Source organism: Grammomys surdaster, unplaced genomic scaffold (genome assembly GCF_004785775.1).
Source record: "Grammomys surdaster isolate TR1022 unplaced genomic scaffold, NIH_TR_1.0 171, whole genome shotgun sequence".
Lineage (NCBI taxonomy): Eukaryota > Metazoa > Chordata > Mammalia > Rodentia > Muridae > Grammomys > Grammomys surdaster.
The window spans coordinates 3,528,036-3,547,936 of NW_021604619.1; the positions used below are offsets into that span (position 1 = coordinate 3,528,036).

The 19,901-nt window shown below is 38.0% G+C and overlaps 1 protein-coding gene across 1 annotated transcript in view; it reads right to left on the bottom strand.

Annotated features, from left to right (window-relative positions):
• Positions 1 to 744: 744 nt before the first annotated feature.
• Positions 745 to 19,901, bottom strand: part of Adgrb3 (adhesion G protein-coupled receptor B3) — a 691,333-nt gene continuing 672,176 nt past the window's right edge. Inside the window, exons 29-31 of the mRNA XM_028767232.1 lie at positions 15,938 to 15,973; positions 7,389 to 7,493; positions 745 to 1,621 (exon numbers count right to left, since the gene is read on the bottom strand). Coding sequence (XP_028623065.1) covers positions 1,433 to 1,621; positions 7,389 to 7,493; positions 15,938 to 15,973 — 330 coding nt within the window. The 3' untranslated portion in view covers positions 745 to 1,432. The remainder of the gene's footprint in view (positions 1,622 to 7,388; positions 7,494 to 15,937; positions 15,974 to 19,901) is intronic.

The following is a 19,901-nucleotide window of genomic DNA, read 5'->3' on the forward strand; positions in this document are numbered from 1 at the left end:
CACTCATCCTGCCTGCCAGAGTTCCCCATGGTCACCAGAAGGAAATGATCTACATGAGTTCTAAACATAGACCACATAGCTCAGGCTTGGTTGAAAGCTAATCCAATTAAGCACTCTGGGACATTTGAGAACATCCCAATCTTCTTTGCATTACCTTCAATCTGCATGATACATTCTCCAGACAACCCCAAAGCCCTGGCAGTGGCTGAATTCCCTCTTGACCTTCGTTGAGCTTGTAATTTTGCAAGTGAGAGACATCCCTATGAGAGAGGACACTGGGAACTGCTTGTACAGTTGGCTCATCTCAGGTTCCTAACTTTCAATCCAGAGACAACCACGCGGATTATCCTTTTTCTTCTTCTGGGGAATATGCAGATCAGATATTTAAGGTCCCAGATAAGTTCATTGGTGCTTATGTTATGAACTCCAGTAGAAATTTTTTTCTAGGAAATATACAGCAAACTGAGTCACCTTAACCATTCCCCTGCATCATCTTCTGCTGAGTAGCCTAGTGTTTCCTGCCACTTGTCGTTTTGACACAAGACAAAAAAGAAGATGATGATGATGACGAAGATGATAGTCACAGATTTCTGACAAGCCCCTTTACATGGTACATTGTTCCAAAGGGCATTTAGTAGGAAATACAGAAGCACGACACAAACCTGTTATTACACTGAGAAATCATTAGGTTCAAAGGAGTAATAATGGTATGCTGTTAAAACTCTGAATATATTTTCAATGTTTGTATTGAAAAAGAAAACTTTATAAATATGTAAATTTCTGTTCAATAAATCCCAAATAAAATGCACTAAAAAACTGATATGTAGACAAAAGTTTATTTACACCATACAACATTTTAAATATTTTATACACAGCTGCAGCAGAGAAAGCTACTCAGAGCCTTCTAGAGAAAACTGCAATAATAAAGATGTGAAATATATTATTCATATAAAAGTGAGATTATTACTTTATTGCATTTAAAGCAATGAAGAATGTAGCTCAACAAACATTCATTTAATGACAAAAACTTTGCTTTTATATTATAAAGTAAAAAGTGTAGTAATGGCCAAACAGACTGTTATAAACTTTAAAAACTGCATAAATATATACATTGTGCTTCATGGTGAAGTTTTCTGAAAACTAAACCACATGAAGCTGTTACAACATGAATCGTTGCTTGAGGTTTATCTATAAAGATTACCTTACAAATCCATTCCACGGGTACTTACAACACGGGGTGGTGAGAACTGTACACTTGGCCGCCTCTCCACTAGCCTGACCAGTGAGAAATTACCATAAGAAAACACTGATGTTGGCACAGGAAGGGTCCCAACAGAGGAAAGTCACACTGTCCAGGTGGAAATGTCAGGCTTCCCAGGTCTCAGTGTCAGTGTATTCAACTGTGTCTCTACTTTAGTTCTCTTTGATTGTGTTACACTTCTGTTTGAAAGTCACCCTCTTGCACATCCAGAGGCAAATTCAGACACTTCTCCCACTCTGCGGGCCTTAGCTCCAGAGCGTCCTTCGCCTCCGTGTCTAAGACATTGATTGTGGTATAATGTTGGTATTCACTGGGGGCTTTGAAAGTGTCCCATGGATTCTTGTTTGGTGCTGGGTTTTCCTGTTGGGAAAAAAAACAGAATTGTTTCTTTCTTATGATTAGTATTACTACTTCCTGGCATGCCCAGAAAGAGGTTATACAGTTTATAGGAATCGGAGATGAGCTAAAATTAAGGGTTGTTGCAAAGGGTAATTTCAATTTAACTTTTCTTTCACAGGACCAAGTGAATTATACTGTCTCTAAGTTACTGTATAGATTTCAGGACTTGAAAGGTGTGAACAGCACCGTGGAGTTGAAAGCAGACAATATATTCAAATGTCATTATGGCTGCTTGTTCCAAGAAAGACGGAGAATTAAGTCATTGATAAGACTAAATGTGGAAAGTCTAAAGATTATGGCAGAAATGTTAATGAAGTAAACAAATCTGAAAATAGTTCCCAGGACATGCTAAGTAGTCACTCAACCTAGTAGCATTTCACTGAAAAAAAAAAACAAAAAACAAAAAACCACTAAATTAATTTCCCCATCAACAAATTAGCATATTTGAATATTCATATGTCATTACATTTTCAAGTTTGGTATTTTTGGATGCTTACTTTCCATGTGGTTGTGTGGCAGATCCATCATCCCTGCTCTTAAAGATCACACTTGTATAGAAAATGTATCCAGCAATACAGGGGGACACTTTTAACGTGTATATCCACTGTTCCTTGTAAGCATTAGTGTGCATACGTCCTATCATTTAAGATTCTGGGTTCTCCTAGTGATGTTTGACACCACAGCTGTCCTGTTGTAGAACTTAGTTAAGTACACAAAGCTACTCTAGTAGCAGTGCTTTCATCCAGTGGTCTGCTATCACTTACTAGTGAATTTTATTGATTTAGAATCAATGTCATTTACAAAGACCTCCATAAGTGGGGGGCGTTTGAATGGCACAGCATAAGTTGAGTATCTGAAAAGAACAAACTGGGAATCCTGACTGAGAACCCCTTAAGCAGACAATGAAACCTGAGTGCTGAAACAACCAGTGGTTAGTCTGATGGTGGCCAAATTAAGTAGAGTATTGATTAAAGCTGAATTTATTTGTTGCCAAAAGAGGAAATGCCAAGTGAGGGTTTTCACTTTTACACTAGCCCATGTTTTAGTTTGATATAGAACCTCATGAAAATTTATCATTATTCATGAGAGACAGTTGAACGTAGCTTCAACAAGATAATTTCCATACTCTTAATTCCTTTTTCTAGGTCTTTTACATTTCTATTAGCCCTCGAATTCATTCTCCAAGATTGCTTGAAAATTTTGTTCTCACTCTTTGTTTAAAGGGGACTCTGATTAATAAAAATACTCTGTCATAAATGTCTTGTCCTCCTCTCCAAATCTGGTCTTCAGTTCATTATAACCAATTTTTAAGTGGAACACAAAACCATTACTTGGTTTTGTATTGATTTCACTACTTCAAACCTCATCTCAAGCCATATAGATGAGAGATGGTCTACAGAAATACTTACATCTACAAAATAAACCCTAAAATCCTGAGTACATTAGATGTTTTCAGGAATTAGTCTTACTATGGAGAAATCAACGTAACTAATGATAGGATCCGACGAAGAGTAAACTTTTAGGATAAGTGGAAGAGATTTACCTAGCTTTATATGCTGAAAAATATCATGCCTCAAGCCTCCTTCCTTCTCCTTCTGCTTTCCCTTAATGGATACTCTTTAACAGCTGCTTTTCACTGGCTATTATATTAGGTTCAGGAGAGGAGACAATAAATCCCATCTGGAAAAGCAGGACAGTCCACTAGGGAACCCAAGATTAAAAGTCTCATACACACAGGTCCACATATCATTTCCTACATGCAATTTGAATGTGACCTTGAGCAATGTATTAGTTCTAGATAAACCCTCAATTTGAATACTTGCAAACAGAGATAAGCCTTGCTTTCTGTGACAAAGAAGTTGATGCCACCTGTCAATCAATGTCCTCTTTGTGTACTTGAAAGGAGTTTTTTATTGTCAATGAGGAATTGGATATCTGTTTATTAATTTTGTAAGTATATTTATTATGGAAAGTGTGTATAAGCAAATGAAACCATAAAGGTTATATAGTCTGAGTTCACATATATTAATTGTAGAAAGGTATGGTTCTGTTAAGCGAGTAATGTATATTGATCATAATTGTTCTTTCTGTTATCTTCTTGTTTTCCCCTTCCTCCCTGTCTATTTCAGATCTGTGTTCCAAATAAAAGTAATGTGGTAGACCAAAAGAAAGTAGTCCCTTTGAATGGAAGTCACCTGTTCTTCCTTGTGGAAGAGTTGTAAGGGAAACAGACTTGTACAAGCAGGCATGGAGCTAGTGGCCAGTAGACAGGGCCAATGCCTACAAAATGTTCATCTTCCTGTGGGTTGGGTCTAACTCTAACATAAGAATAGTGTACAGACTCTCATAAGAGAAAGAGCCCCATATACTCCCGGCTTAAGTGAATGTTAACTGTAGAACAGCTAAAAGGACTCATTGAGGCCTTCAGAGACAGCTATAGAGGCCAGGAAGGGCTTCAATAGAGGCCTGAATTAAATGATATAAAATGATGTGATTTGTATAAGTTCTTGGGTTTCTTCTGTTGCTGTTGTCTTCTGAGTTCAAGTACAGGAGGAGGAGACAATTAAACTGAAGTATATGTGTTAAAAACACTAGTAATTACAGAGCCACTCTAATCTAATATCCATGAAGCTTGTGAAGATGCTAATTTGAGGACACACCACTGGTAGCCATATTAGATGATTAAGAGAATTCAGAACCATCCAAAGCATAGCAGGATGCTTGAACATTTCCAATAGCTGATGTAGCCAGGAATGGCCTAAAGGTCCAGTAGGATTAAGCCCTTCTTTCTATCTATCTATCCATCTATCCATCTATCCATCTATCTATCTATCTATCTATCTATCTATCTATCTATCTATCTATCTATCTATCTATCTCTTTTTTTCTATTTTGTTTTTAATCATTCTCTCTTTGTTTCCTTCATTCTCTCAACCTGAATTCCTGGAAGCTGTTTGGAGGGAAAAGATCTTGAGTAAACTGTGAAACCACTCAGGGTCATAGATGTCATCTCTGGGGATCATCTGAAACGCATTCATTGCTTTATTGGTTGTTGTATATATCTTCCTCCCTGGAATGAAGTGAATAGACCTAGGTGATATTTCAGTCTCCTTTTGAGTCCCCTGGTTGTATTGTTCTGCATAATGAGCCTCATTAGCAGTATTGGGCAGGTGGTGGAGAGTAGCAGCCCTCCGTCAAAACAAACAAACAAAAAACCAGATTTCCTAAGAAAATGTCTGTCTCTTCCAAATTATGCAATTTTTCATTAGCAATGTATCCCTACAAATGATGTGACTGAATTAAGGATAATGAACTCATTCGTATTTTTGTTATTAATCAGGGCTGGATAATGGGACACTTTTTTCTATTCTCAGATGTTTAGGACAATAGTCAGGCAGCAGTTAATGAGTGCATCTTCTCCACTCCCAAGCTCCCAAATGATAAATATTTACAAATCTCTTCTAGAAAAGGTAAAGTACTGCAAAGATGTGGGGTAATTAGTAGACTATTTTGGCCGTTAGGGAGCTGAGATATAGGCATTTGTGCCATTAATGATTTAATACCCAGACCAGTTGTAATTCACATAACAAGGGAAAATGAAAATCATATTATAGCAGTCACTCAGCTGTAGCTGTTGCATAAGATGAACAGACTTGTAAACACAACCTCTATTTAAAAACAAAACAAAAAAACCCACATGCACAAAAAATGAGGTTTCGATGTTCCTTTGTGTCAGCTTTCAACATCCCAAAATGAGTAGCTAATGTGTTTAGGTCAAATCTCGGCAGTGTCATCCCCACTTGCTGCTAGCTGAAAATTGATGATTTAGAATTTGGAAGAGTAGATGAGAAAGGATCTTAAACCACTAAGTATCAGGATCGTCTATGTCTAGTCTCATATTAGAGATTTTTTTTTAATATTTTTTTTCTTGCTTTGCTGGGGAAACTAGTTTGATATATACACTATTTAGATTCCAATTAACAGCTAAAGTGTTTACCATTTGAATAACCTTCATTAAAAAATACACGGACTGAGCTATTATTGCTGTGAAATAAACCTATAGTTACCATTTACCAGTAGCTTACCATGTCCAGTAATGTGTAAGTACTGGGAGGGATGAAGGAAAAGTATGAGAATATATGTATGTAGCATTCTTTAGCTTTTCATTCGCCAATTTCATTAATCAGTTAACTAGGACAAAGACTCGTAAGATACTTATGGAAGAAGCACTAGAAGATGATGACCAAACTCCATGTCATTCATGTCTATGGAGATAGGAAACATTATAGGTATAAGTAATGTATTATGTCTTTCATCTATCTATACTCCTCTACCATTTTACCTAGCTATATCAATTATCTTTATCTGTCTCTATCATCTATCTATGGATTTATCTATCATCTGTCAATCAATCCATGTATCATCTATCTAATTTATCATCTATCTAGTCATCTATCTATCTATCTATCATCTATCTGTTATACCTATAATCTGTTTAACCACCATCATCTATCCATGTATGTATATATGTATGTATCCATCAATCTATCATCTATCTTTTATACCTATTATCTGTTTCTCCATCTACCATGTATATATGTATGCATCTATCTATCTATCTATCTATCTATCTATCTATCTATCATCTATCTTCCTATCTATCATCTATCTATCTATCTATCTATCTATCTATCTATCTATCTATCTATCTATGTCTATCTGTCTGTCTGTCTATCTATCTATCTATCTATCTATCTATCTATCTATCTATCATCTAATTACATCTATTTGTACATTGATCATTTATCTATTACAGTCTGGTAAAGAACTGTCCCCAGGCTATTGCCTGAGCAAGAAACACCGCATGTGAGCTGAAGAGCTGGTGGGAGGCGGCAGACCCAGCCCACCTCAGTGTCCTCACCTTTGCTTTGGTAATGTTCCCAGGACTAAAACGAGTGCACTCACCATCCATTGTTGCTCTATGTGTTCCACGTAAGAAGAGGAAGTTGGGCTTTAGCAGCAAAGAGCTGCAAGAATTGATCAAGGCAGTTCGAGGCTGTGTTTTCACATAGTTCAAACTCCTCGAGTCCCAGCACAGTCCACTTACCTGTTGTTGTGAGGCCTTCTCTGGAGCTGTGATTGTCCCGAGCACTGAATTAATTTCATGGAGTCCTATACTACGATGGCAGTGGTATGAATGAATGAAAGGAAATGGTCCACAACCAAGAACCCAAGTTCCTGATATTGGCATACATCCAAAACTCTCATCACTAAACAAATGAATCTTCTGGAGATAAAATGATGTCATCCGGATTTGAGTTATGTTTCATATTGATACCAGCATTATAATTGGTGGCCTTAAAATGGCAGGTATTAGGATAACGATGGGAAAATTTAGCAAACTGTTTAGAGATTTGCATTATTTGAATTTTATCTGCAGGGTGGGACAATGGCCATAGAAAGCCAACCTGTTTTTGACACATAACTAATCCTACTTACAGATTATCTGGGAGGACATAGGAAATTAGAATGAATAACTTTCAAGGTTTGGTCATTCCTCGGAAGTCCTCTGGTCACCTTTCCCAAGTGCTTTTCTGAGCTTGTTAATGTTCCTGTGTGTGCTACTTTTTGTTGTTGTTCTATGGGTGTCCTGGAGGGCAAAGGGCACAGCTGGCCTGAGATGTGGTCCAGCATGGTGTGGGGCATTGTGGATGCAGAATATACTCACCATACTGCTTGTGTTTGGTATGTCCCGAAATCTGTCCAAAGTTTGAAACTTCTGATTTAGTTCCTGAAACAACTCCATGTGTCTCTTCCTTGTGTGCATGACCTTCTGCAAGAGAGAACAGGGCGGCTCTCATTCCTAATTTAACTTACATCTTCTTAAAAACTGTTTCGGACTGAGGGAAGCTAACCCTGGCAGGAGCCTGTAGTCCCCAAAGACATCACATATGCAAATGACATGTCCCCAATCTTTTTTTTTTTAATTTCTAGTTCTTTCAAAAAAAGAATGGGCTTTTTCTTTCCACTCACAAGATTACAAAAAAAATGTAAGCTTTTCCTTCATTTTTCTTCTTGTGGGTGCATTAAAAACATAGCCATCATTCTTGTGCAAGATTTTTCATCCCTTAAAAGTTGAGTCTGTTCTACAAAAATTGTTACAGTAATTTAAAAATGTTAAAAATTTGGACTTTGTAAAGCACTTGGGTCCTTGATGTTTGTCATGGGAAACATTGCTCCTTTCTGTCTTACTTCTATAAACAGTACGATGTAGCTCACTGCACTAAAGGGGGAGCATAATCCCAGACCCTGCCTGTAATGCTGATTCAGAGCTCTAAAGTGCCTGAAAGATGTGTGGGATCTAAAACCTTGCTCTCTCCCTGAGAATAACAGCTGAGTTTTGCAGAAGGGAAATCTGGCCCATAGGTTTCATATACTTGTTTACTGGATGGTACAAAATGTTAGCAGTCACAGTTTTGAGCATGCATTGTGTGGCCGATGAGCTATTAAAATCACAGGTACAAGTATATTAATCCCCTTCTTCCCTGGTTACATGCCTTTCTATCAACTGCATTAAAACCCAACAAATGGGCTTGTAAGTGAAAATGATCTTGGGCGTTTGGGACTGATTTTCTTTTTCTATTACAAAACATTTAAAGGACCTTAGTAGGAAAAGAGGCAGAGAACAAACTCTCTGCATCTGCAAGTGCTATTCCCTAATGTTGATTTTCCAAAGTCATGAGTCAGCAGTTTGGTGATTCTACAGGACCCCGCCTAAGAACTCACAGTATTTGCAACCTACACATCTGAACTCCATTTGGTCTTGTGATTTTCATGAGGATGTTAGATCTAGGTCTGGGCTCTGGTTTGAACTTCTGTTTAACAATCACTGTCTTCATTAGCAAATATTTTCAAATATAAGGATTTTTTGGGGAAAAATATCTTTGGGGATAGATTGGCAATCCTTAGTTATCTTCTAAAAAGATGCTCACAGGAGGACAAACGAGGGAGGGGGGAAGGACAAATGGAAAGTTAAACTGAAAAGCCTGTCCCCTTCTCTGTAGACTTTAATTTTCCAAACTTAATGAATAGTATCTAGGCAATTCACTGTTATGCTAATGTCTTCTGTTATTTCCATAGCCTATGTCCCTGTGAGAGAATCCTGCCATTTTAAGTCAATCAGTAACCAATTTCCATCTCCCTGCTGGAGCTCTAGGACTTGGCTGTTGAAGAGTCAGGTGGTTGAGGATGAGAACAGGGCAGCATGACTTATGATAAGACATGAGACATAGCGAGCAATTAACTTCCCATCAGTCTCGAAGAGCGTACATGAAGCAGGTTTGCGGGAGTTAGAGAGAAACACCAGGCAAACGGAATTTGACTAGTGATGGCTGATGGAGATTTATGAGCGTGAGGATTTGTATAAGCAACTCAGTGGAGGGATTTTGAGGACCAGGTAGCTGGCAAAGGAATTCAGTATATCTTGTGCTTCGGAGACACATAGTTCTATGTGGTACCAGGTCCTAGGGCACTCATTAAATTCCGGTCCTGTGACACACGGAGTGCTTAAAAAGCAATCAGATTTTCGTAGTAATGAACATTGCTACACAGCCGTTTCCTTTTATGTCGGAGTGATGGCAAACCAGCATCATCTCACTACGCGCATTCCATTGAATTATTCAGTGCACACACATGAACACCACACTCAGTGCTGAGTGCTAGAGTAACAAGAGAAGAAACAAAATATGGCTGAATTACTGCCTCTGAGTCATTCAAGGTCTAATGGAGACCTCCAGAATTAGTTGCATTGTGATTTGAATAAATGGAAATTTATAGTTGTGCTTAAAACCATCAGGATGCTAAGAGGGGATGCAAATAAGCTAAGAGAAATGCAAATAAGACAATCTCCAAATGCTTAGACCGAAAATTATTAATTATGGTTCTAACCATCTATAGTCCCCCCTCCCAGTCTCTGAGGATTCTGATTTTTAGCTCAATTTTCAACCATTGTCTTCCATTTCTTCTTAATGAAACCATCCCTCTTCAAAGACAAGAAATGAATTCTTTCGAAACTTCCTGCTGCAGGCATTTGATGATTATGGTTCTCAGGTCGCTTTATTTATCCTTTACCTTGTGAGCTGATTTTTGACTGTGCTTTGAGTGAGCCCTCTTGTCCCCTCTTGCTAGGATTATCAATCAAATTTCCTACTGTTCTCTGGCTAAGAGCTAAATTAGTTCTTGTTTTTCCAACAGGAATCTCTCTCTCTCTCTCTCTCTCTCTCTCTCTCTCTCTCTCTCTCTCTCTCTCTCTCTGTGTGTGTGTGTGTGTGTGTGTGTGTGTGTGTGTGTATGTGTGTTTAGGAATGTGTTTGTGTCTTATTGAAAGTCTTAGCATGATTCCCACAATGTTTGAAAAGCAAAGCCTACGTCAAATACATCATTGGGAAACTGGATACATTAACTGATTAGATACAATCTGTTTGACAGAGCAGTACTTGATTCTGAATTTGATGGATTTTATTTTTAAAAATTAGAGTGGTTGGACATGCTAAAAATATACAATGGATAATATAAAGTTATGGTGGCTGCCAATGTTATATAACCAGAGATCATTTTGAAATATTTCATAGTTTTGTGAAAGGTATTCTAATAATGAAGCTAAAATACCCTGCAATAAATATAAAGGGAAATGAAAATTTGGATGCCAAAATATAGAGCCCTTCCTACTTGCAAACATTAGTTGCAAATATGTTCTCTTGCCAGATAATCATTTTGAATTGAAATGGCCACTGTGGCACTGCCAGAAATCACCATAGCAATAATAGCCTGCATTCTGGAAGGGGTATCAATTACAACTGCAGTAAACAGCTTGCATCTCTGACACAGGCTGCTCGGTTTTCCCACTATAATTCCTTCTTCTTCATAGTTTCAATTACATCTTTGTACCTTTGTAGAGAATTTGATGACTATTTTTTTTTTTTTGAGACAGGGTTTCTCTGTGTAGTCCTGGCTGTCCTAGAACTCACTCTGTAGACCAGGCTGGCCTCAAACTCAGAAATCCACCTGCCTCTGCCTCCCAAGGGCTGGGATTAAAGGTGTGCGCCACCACCGCCCGGCTTGATGACTGTTCTTAACTTAAAGATTTGTTTACTTTATTTCTTTTGTGACCTGAATATCCAGTTTCCCAAAGAAATCAATGTTTATAAACACTCAATTTATACCTCAGTTGTATAAATAATGATGATTTAAAACTTTAACATGTATTTTCAGTGTAAAAAAATACATTTTGGCATTATAAACATAACTCAGCTACTTTCATCATATTTCATTGCAAATACTATAGGGGTGTTTTGCAATAATAAATCAGTACATAATAATCTTCCTTTCCCTTCAAATTAATATTATTAGACATTGTTTTGAAGGATGACTGAGCCTCTGTCCTGAGATGATAACCAGGCTGACCACATGGTTTTATGCTCTCCCAAGAAATTTAGTTTCTTTATTTCTTCTTCATCTTTACTGAAAACAATAACAGCGGCAATAACAATGACACAGCAAGCAAGACTCTTTAAATTCTTTTCTATCGATGTATAGCTTTATCGTTAAAAAGATGGCATCTCCCAAACCTATCCATCATTGATATTACAGAAATAGTGATATGTTAAAGCACATTTGTTATAATTTAGATATGTTCTTTTAAATAAAACCAGAAAGGAACCTGATGTCTTAAGCACCTACTGTTTCCTAAGATGTCTCCAAAGCCCCTTTGAATTCTTGGAGCATGCCAAGTCTGATAGCTCTGCACATGGAGATAGTCTATCAATTCAATTTCAACTTTCTTCTCTGTGTAGCTACAGCTAGCTGTACAATGAGGTTAACCTTATAGGGCTATTGTGGAAGATTTTACAAAGGATATAAAGCACTTATATCTGGACCACACAGACAAATGCTGCTTAAGAGGAGACAGCCATTGCTGTTTTGCTGATACTTCACAGTAACCCTGGGGGGAGCCATTAATTACCTGTACTTGATTGTCCAGGAGGCTGATGCTGAAGGAGGCCTTTGCTCTTGCAAGCAGTGAGCTGAGTCCCCACATCAGCTCAGCATGCTATCTTGGATGTGTCTGAGAGATTCAGGAAGCATCCTGGTATAGACAGCTCAGGGTTTTAAATTATGTTCCATGCAGATGGAAGAAAAGTAAAAACTAGGGAGGGGTTAATGCATCGTTTATAGTAGGCCCCTAACTCAGGATACTGAGTCCCAACAACTATGCAGTACTGCAATGATATTTCTAATGCTGGTGGTCATGTTTTGTCTGAGGATACCTCATAGACAGAGATCTCTTTGTCTGTGAGTCCTTGACAGCTAGCATCCTCTCTGGTAATTAGTAGCTGTTTATTGAACACTAACTGAATAAAAGAAATGAACAGGATAGCATAGGCATGGCTTCTTCCATGAAGAACAGTTCTCCATTGGAAGAAACATTTACTTTAAAAATTTTAAAATGATTTTTAAGTTGTGTGTATATATGTGTGACTATGTAAGGGTATATGCATATGAATCGAGGTGTCTACTGAGGCCAGAGGCAATCAATCCCCCCCTGGAACTGGAGCTACAGGATGGTTGTAAGCCATGCATGCTGAGCCATCTCTTTAGTCCCAAGGAACATCTGTGCCAATGACTCTAGCCAGAAGACCTGCCTCCTTTTTTCTCATCCTGCTCTGCCTTCCCACTCACTCCATAAATGGTTTTGAGGAACCAAGAGTGGATTTACAATAAACTGGTGATTTTTCACTTTCAAATTTAGAAGTGTGAATCACAGAGTTGTATTTGAACTATAGAGAAAAAAGTCTGAATTCTAAGGAGAAGAGGTACTAGTGTGAATGAATTCTTTGAACTGACAGAAATTGTTAGGGCATGTCAGAAACTCTTTCTTAATTCAACTTCAGGACATGGGGCTGGGAGAGCCTGTTCTCACATGGATCAGAACAAATTTGGTGAATCACCATCTCCAGCCTTAGAGTTTTATATATTGAGACTGCCATTGTCTATGTGCACTTGGATAAATCTATTAATGTTTTTGTTCATTACTACTCGGGACATTCTTTCTTCTCTCTACAGTGGCCTTTTGGAAAGTGACCTTTTTGTCATATTGATAAAAAGAGAAGACGAACATTGAAGGAGTTAAGTCTAATTCTGAAAGCAGTATTGTGAGGGGCTGATGTTTGAATCATAACATGCAGAGTGTCAATAACCTGCATCCCCCCAGAATCATGCCCGTGACCACAGAATATGTGGTCCAAGAATGTTGACTTGGATAAATATGTACCTTGGTTTTTAAATAAAGTGTGCAGCATGTAAGAAAACCAAGTGACTGATACATCTCATCGGTGCCAATCAAGAGCAGATTTGGTCATAAATGCATGCTTTTGAAGTAGTTTAAACTTAATGATATAGGAAAAAAGGATACAGTCTAAGATTAAATTGCTCAAAGTGCTTACCTTTCAAACATGCCCTGAAAATACCCCTTGATTGCTTAATGATTTGTACCTACTGTAGAGGGTCAGGGGCAAAGCCGGAAGGACCCTGTTTTGAACAAGACATTTCTTTCAAATAGTGTGTCAGCTATTTAAAAACATTAAAGGTAGAATGTTCACATACGAGACAACACACGAATTAAAAAAATCTTTCTGAGGCTAGGTCACCTCACTTCATGTAAAGTTTTCCAGATCTATCCATTTTAGTCCTAATTTCGTTTTTTATTATGGCTTAATAAAATTCCATTGCATCTATGTATCACATTTCCATTGTCCATTCTTGTGTTGATGGATATAGAGGATGCTTCTATTTCCTTGCAAATATGAATAATACTAGAGGAAACAGGAAATGAAGTGCTATGGATATATGCCCAGGACGGGTATAGCTGGACTATGAAGTAATTCCATTTGTTTATTTATTTATTTATTTGTTGGTTTTTTAGAAATCCTCATGTTTTAAGGAAAAAGAATTAATAAAATATTAGAATTGGATAGATGGCTCAGGTAGTGTGTAAGGCTGTAATGTCTGACAAAACAGTGCTTTCAAGAGTCCATAAGGCAGTCCATGTCTCAGTGACATGGGTAGCATGGATCTTGACATACATTCAACTAGTCGAGCCTGTATTTAGAAACAGGGTGGGGAATTAGCTTGCTCCTCCTTGTCAATCCAAAATCACAAATACATGTGCTAGTGTGGTAGCATCCTGACAATTTTTAAAAAATAATTCTTTTATTTTTTTTTATTTTTGGAAACAGACCTTGTCAATTGCTATAACTGTACGCACGCTGAAAAGGGAGCAACTGGAAGTGCTCAGTAGGGGGAAAAGTAATGTTTCAGTGTTTGTCCCCCAAAATTTCAACTCCTACAGAACTCATGTGATGACTACAGTTAAAGAGGTAAGGAAATTACATAGCTCCTATGTTGCAACTATTCTCCACCAACAGATATCTTTGTTAACACTGTGGTTCTTCTATGTGTGGAATGCAAGGTCTAGCATCTGCTTAGGGAAGCTGCTAGCGGTTGTCATAGAGAATAGCTGGGAGAAGGAACACATTTCTTCTAACATTCTCAGTGACACAGTGCAATTTGATTTTTTCCCAGTGTTTGTTCTTATCATGGAACTCCAGTCAGCCTGGAAATTGCTATGTGGTCTAGGCTGGCCTTAAACTCAAACAAAGATCCACCTCCCAGGTGCTAGGGTTTCTTTTCAATGTCTAATTTTGCTATTAATGACTTGTTTGTAGTAAGGCTTAGTTTTAGATCTAGGTTTTCACAGTATTTTCTCACCGAGGCCTAGTGGGTTAGTTTGTATGTTCATCCTTTCGTGATAATAGAACAGATTGTTGCTTTCAGGGCTGTGCACATGAACACACACACACACACACACACACACACACACACAGATACACATAAAAATACAGACACACAAATACAGACACAGCATACACACAAAACTTATTTTAAGTGGTCACAAGAAAGTTCATGTTGTTTATAACACATACAAACAGATATAATTTAATTTGATCCTTTATTCTTCTGATACCTAAAGATCTAAAGCACTATTTGTTCTTTAAAGGACATCAACAATGTCGAATGTGAAGACTGCTAAATAGTCTAGTTTTTTATTTTTTTAAAATGGATTTCGACGTTTTGGTTAAAAATTTAGACTTCAGCGAAATATAAGCTCCAAAGCTTTGCACTGACCATGGAACTGCCCAGATGTTTGTGATTTAAGCATTGACACCGGATTTTTGATCATTATTTTGTGGCATACAGCCTGAGATACCACGAAACAAAACCATTTTCCTTGAACACTTAGCATGAACCCATTCTTCATCATCATAATGGATAAAATCACATGGATACACATTGTACGCTGTAGAACTGTACATTCCCTTACACAAATATAGTGATTTAATCAGAAGTTTCCATATACCAAGAGGCCTCTATATTTTCAGGGATATCTGTTAAGACTATTGAGTTCGATGTATGCATCACAAGGGTACAGATATGTTGGAGAAATGTATCCTATATTATACCCTATTATAGTCAGCAGGCTATGAATCACATCCAATTATCAAGCAGCATAAGCGCATTTATGTGATACTTAAAGTTCATTAATTTTGTGCTTAAGCATAAGCTGCTTAGACAGTATCATTTTCATGACTTCCAGCACCAAAACCAGCATCAATATAAATTCAAGGCAAACTGGGAAATGAAAATCTTCATCTTGTTTATATCTGTGAAAAGACGTTTACCAAACATAGGCACGCATTGAATCAACACTAGCTATTGGGAAAAGAAAATGACTCTGAATGTACTCCAGGGAACCTAAGGACAGGAATCACTGCATAATATAAGCAAGTCTCAGACAATGTCTTGCCTACTAGCCAAAGCATCCCCTGGGATTTCTACAGGTCATCATTGTAGTAAAACTGGAAAAATAATGACTTAGGTTAAAAAAAATCAGAAAATTGGCGTTCCTACCGCCACTGACTTGAATCGCTTCCACTTTTAAATTGTCTACTGCTAACAGTTATCAAGTAGGTCTTTACTTGACTAGAAAATGTCAGCTGAGCAATTCCTTGGAGGAGTTATTAGACCTCGAAACTGTTTCCTTCCGCCATAGGTAGAGTAAGGATCCTTAGTTTAGAGGTCCATACAGTGCTGTGTTTGAGCAGTTATAAATGGATATTGAATTCAATAATTAAACTTATAAAGTAATTCATAGGAACTCACCTCAAAGTCAAGGTCAGAATATCGCGATTTTCTTCTCTGTTGGTGTGGTTTTAGAAGAAGGAGAAAAACAATAAAGTTATGTTTAGTTACTTAAACCAACGGAAATCATTACATTCAATGAAAATATTCCTATTATTAATAATGATAATTGTGTTATACGATTCCATTAAGATTATTTTTCTGACTTCAAAATATTCCATCTATATGTTTCCGTTTTCACCCCGAACTTTCTGTAAAGGTGAAGGGTATCACTTTTTTTTTTAACCTTAAGTACTAATGCTAGTTTTCAGTGAAATTCAATGGCATTCAATCCCAAAAGAGGTTCTAGTTTTAACAAAAAAACACTTCGCAGGCGTGGAGGATTAAAAGAGATACCCTAGGTACTTTGAGACCTCCCGCCGGTAGACACCCAGATTGTTTTAAAAATGTTCTTGCTATGTAGCTCAGGCTGTTCTCAGAACTTCCTGTCTTCTTGCTTCCTCTTCCTGTGTGCTAAGACCACACTTGATCTCAAACAAATCCTGCCCTGCCCGTCTGTTTTCGCTCTGGAGTTTATATATCAGATTTGTACAAATTTCTCAAAATTAGGGCCTCTCCTATCAAAGTGCTTTTGGTTACTATTTCTTAGGAAATAAACATTTTTGTTTGTTTTTAATTTTAATTCCTATTTAGTCAAGCAACAAATATTCTACAACCCAACACAGTGTTGCACAGTGTTTCTCTCAGACTCTAAATCTGTTAAACAACACCGAAATCTAGTTATAGGTACACATGCATTGATGAAATAAAGTAATTAGGCAGTGGGCTTGATACAATCAGGAAGTATGATTAAAATGAAGTGGATGCAAGCTCATGTGATAATGGGGCTTTCGTGATATCAGTATGGAGATGGTATTTTTAGCATCTGTTTCAGGGAGCCACCGATTCTTAAAATGGATGAGGTGTAGAGGGAGATGCCTGTAAACTTATAAAAAGATCTCCACAATTTTAGAGAACAAAGAAAATTTCTGCTGTGCTTTTTCTTTAAGTAGACTCCCCCTTCCCCCACCCCTGAGGGAGCTGGGGGGAAAAAACCTAAGGGAAACGTGCAGTCTTTTTGGCCAGATTATGTTTTGTTTCCCCTGCTCACCCCTTTACCCCCCAAGTCCCAGTCAATATTCACAACCTTAAGGTCACTAGCTTCTCAGGGTTCCGACAGTGCAGATTTATGGCAGATGTAGTCGCTATTATGACTGTTACAAGCTTTATTAAAAAAAAATATGACTTTCCTGGAGCCAGAGCTAAAATTGTCGTTATAAAACCAGAACCTCCTGTGCAGCCTAATCTCGGAACATGCTTTCAGCAGACAGAAGGACTAAAGGAGGAGACCGGGGACAGCTCTGACATAATCTCATTGTGGTGAAATCTGCTGAGCACAGGCAATCGAGGCTTGATGGAATACCGAGGAGAGAGGAAAGGAGAACGCCTTATTGAAGTGGAAACTCAAACATGATGCTCTCTTGTGTCCTCCTTGTCTCCAACAGCGTGCTGCCTTCCTCCTGGTGACATCCTGGAAGAGGCAGGAGCGCAAGAACACATCCAAACAAATCTGGCTCGGCATCGCACTTTGCTTCAGTCTGCTAGACTAAACGTCAGGGCTCGCATTCTTCTCTCCCATAGAATACCCAGCCTTCTTGGCACTGTGGTTTAGCAAAGCTTTTTTTCTTTTCTTTTTTTTTTAAAAATAAATATGTGTAAGTAAAATCTAAGCATGGACACATTTAGTTAGAAGCAATTATTATAAAACATGAGCTTTGTATCGCGTCTGAAACAACTGATGGAATCTTACAAAAATGATTCAGTCAACTAGAAGACAGAGAGAGAGCCTTCTGCTGTATGCACCGAGGGGCTCTCTGTTGCCAAAGGTGAAAACGACCATATGTTGCTGCATTTGTTTTGGATCACAAGGCAGTGCTGCCTAGGAACTAAAGATCTGGATGCATACAAGGTGCAAAAGAGCTTTATGTTATAGGAGCACGAAGAAAATATGGGAACCAGAAGAGCCCCAGCAACAGATTCCAGCTCAGAATATCATTGTGACCTATGTCAGTATGCAACATTTTCTTTTCTCTCTGATTTAATTTTGTTACAATTGAACACAAAGGGCATAGCAGGTCTGGCAGGCTACAAGGATTAGATGAAGAAATGAACAAATTTCAAAACCTGGTGGTGGGGTGTGGTGGGGATGGGTACAAAATAAATTATGGAGGTTTAAAGATCAGATAGTGTGTAAAATGTGTCAAGCATTTAAATCAAAAGTATGCGTGGGGTGTGTGCGTGTGCGTGTGCGTGTGTGTGTGTGTGGCTACTTCCCCATGATACAGAGGATTTCAACCTGTGTGCACTTAATAAAGTGAATTCACATTTAAACATGCTAACCAGTCTGTGGCATGGTTGGGAAAATGGTGTCATTTTGTGAATGAATGAAACTGAGAGCCAGTGGAGTTAAAATAATTGGATCAAGTCACCCAGGAGGTAAGCAAGTGAACTGTGATAAAAACTCAGGTCTGGTTCAGTGTCCAGCGCTTTCTACATGAGATCTCACTGTAGGATAATATTTTACAAACAAGATGTCTGTTGCATTCTGTTCTGGAACTCAGAAAGATAATACTATATGGCCCCTATAGTCCACATTTCACAGTAGTGGTACTGAAATACTTTAGAAGCATAAAGCAAGGTCACATGGATTAACTATTTTAACTATTTCAGTCTAATTATATTTTGAAGAGCAAGAAAAAAAAACAACTTTATGGCGCTCATTTCTCAGAAAATCTGTGTTTGGTAAAACCAAACCAAAACAAACTGTTTATTTGAATAGATTATGATACAGTGCTACCATAACAGACATATGTGATATTTGTTCCTGAGAAGCCCAGTTTATCTTACCTGTCAGATACTAGTAGTACAAAGTGGGATACCAGAAAAATCCCAATGCAATTTGGTTTTGCCTATGTCTACCCTGTGTGCATATCCATGCAGTGTTGTGGAAAATCTTTTGAGGCTGCAGTTTGCTGAGACTGTGACCCACTTACGTGTTTATTCAAATGTACTTCTGGGCCTTGTAGAATGCCACTGTAAGGCATAAAAAGGGCTTAGAAATAAAGACAGTGTTTGCTTGTTTTGTATGTGTGTTCACATGTGTATACACATTTCTGGGTGTATATGCATGTATGTGGAGGCTAGAGGGCCTCAGATACTGTCTATCTTTTGGTTTGTTTGTTTGTTTGTTTGTTTGTTTGAGGGAACAGGGTCTCTCCACGGTCTGGATTTCACCAAGTATGGTCCTCTAGTTGGCCAGTGAGCTCCAGGGACTTGTCTATTTCTACCTTCCTAGTATTGGAGTTATATTCATGTGACACTATACCTGACTTTGTGGGTTTAAGGGGCTGAACAAGCTCACTATGCAAGCTCTTTCCTGACTGAGCCATCCCCTCAACTTTGACCACATATTTAAACAATGAGAATCAACTAAGTGGTCAAGCCACTTGATTTTTTTTTTTTTTGCAAATAACTGGATAATTTTAAAGAAATGTTACATGTAAAATTAAAACAAGCCAATGTAACGTTAAAAAAAGTTGTGCAGATATAAATTGTTCTGCCTGTATAGCCTTCACTTTCAGGTGAGTTGAAACACACCTTCCTTTCCTGTGCAGTAACTTGAAATACATCTTTCTTTCCTATGCAGTTTCATTTTTTTACAATACACCACTGAGTATTCATCCCAACTGCATTATGCTCTTAAAACTCCATTAAAATTCTTGTCAAAGGCCTCTAATGAGCTCCATTTGGACAAACAGCAAGGTCAATTTTCCACCCTCCTCTCGCTGGACTCTCGGAAGCTGTAGAAAGTTAATCACTTCCTCATTAAAGCTCTGGCTTTTTCTTGCCCCGCCTCTCCCTCTTTTCATTCACTGCCGCTCCTTTT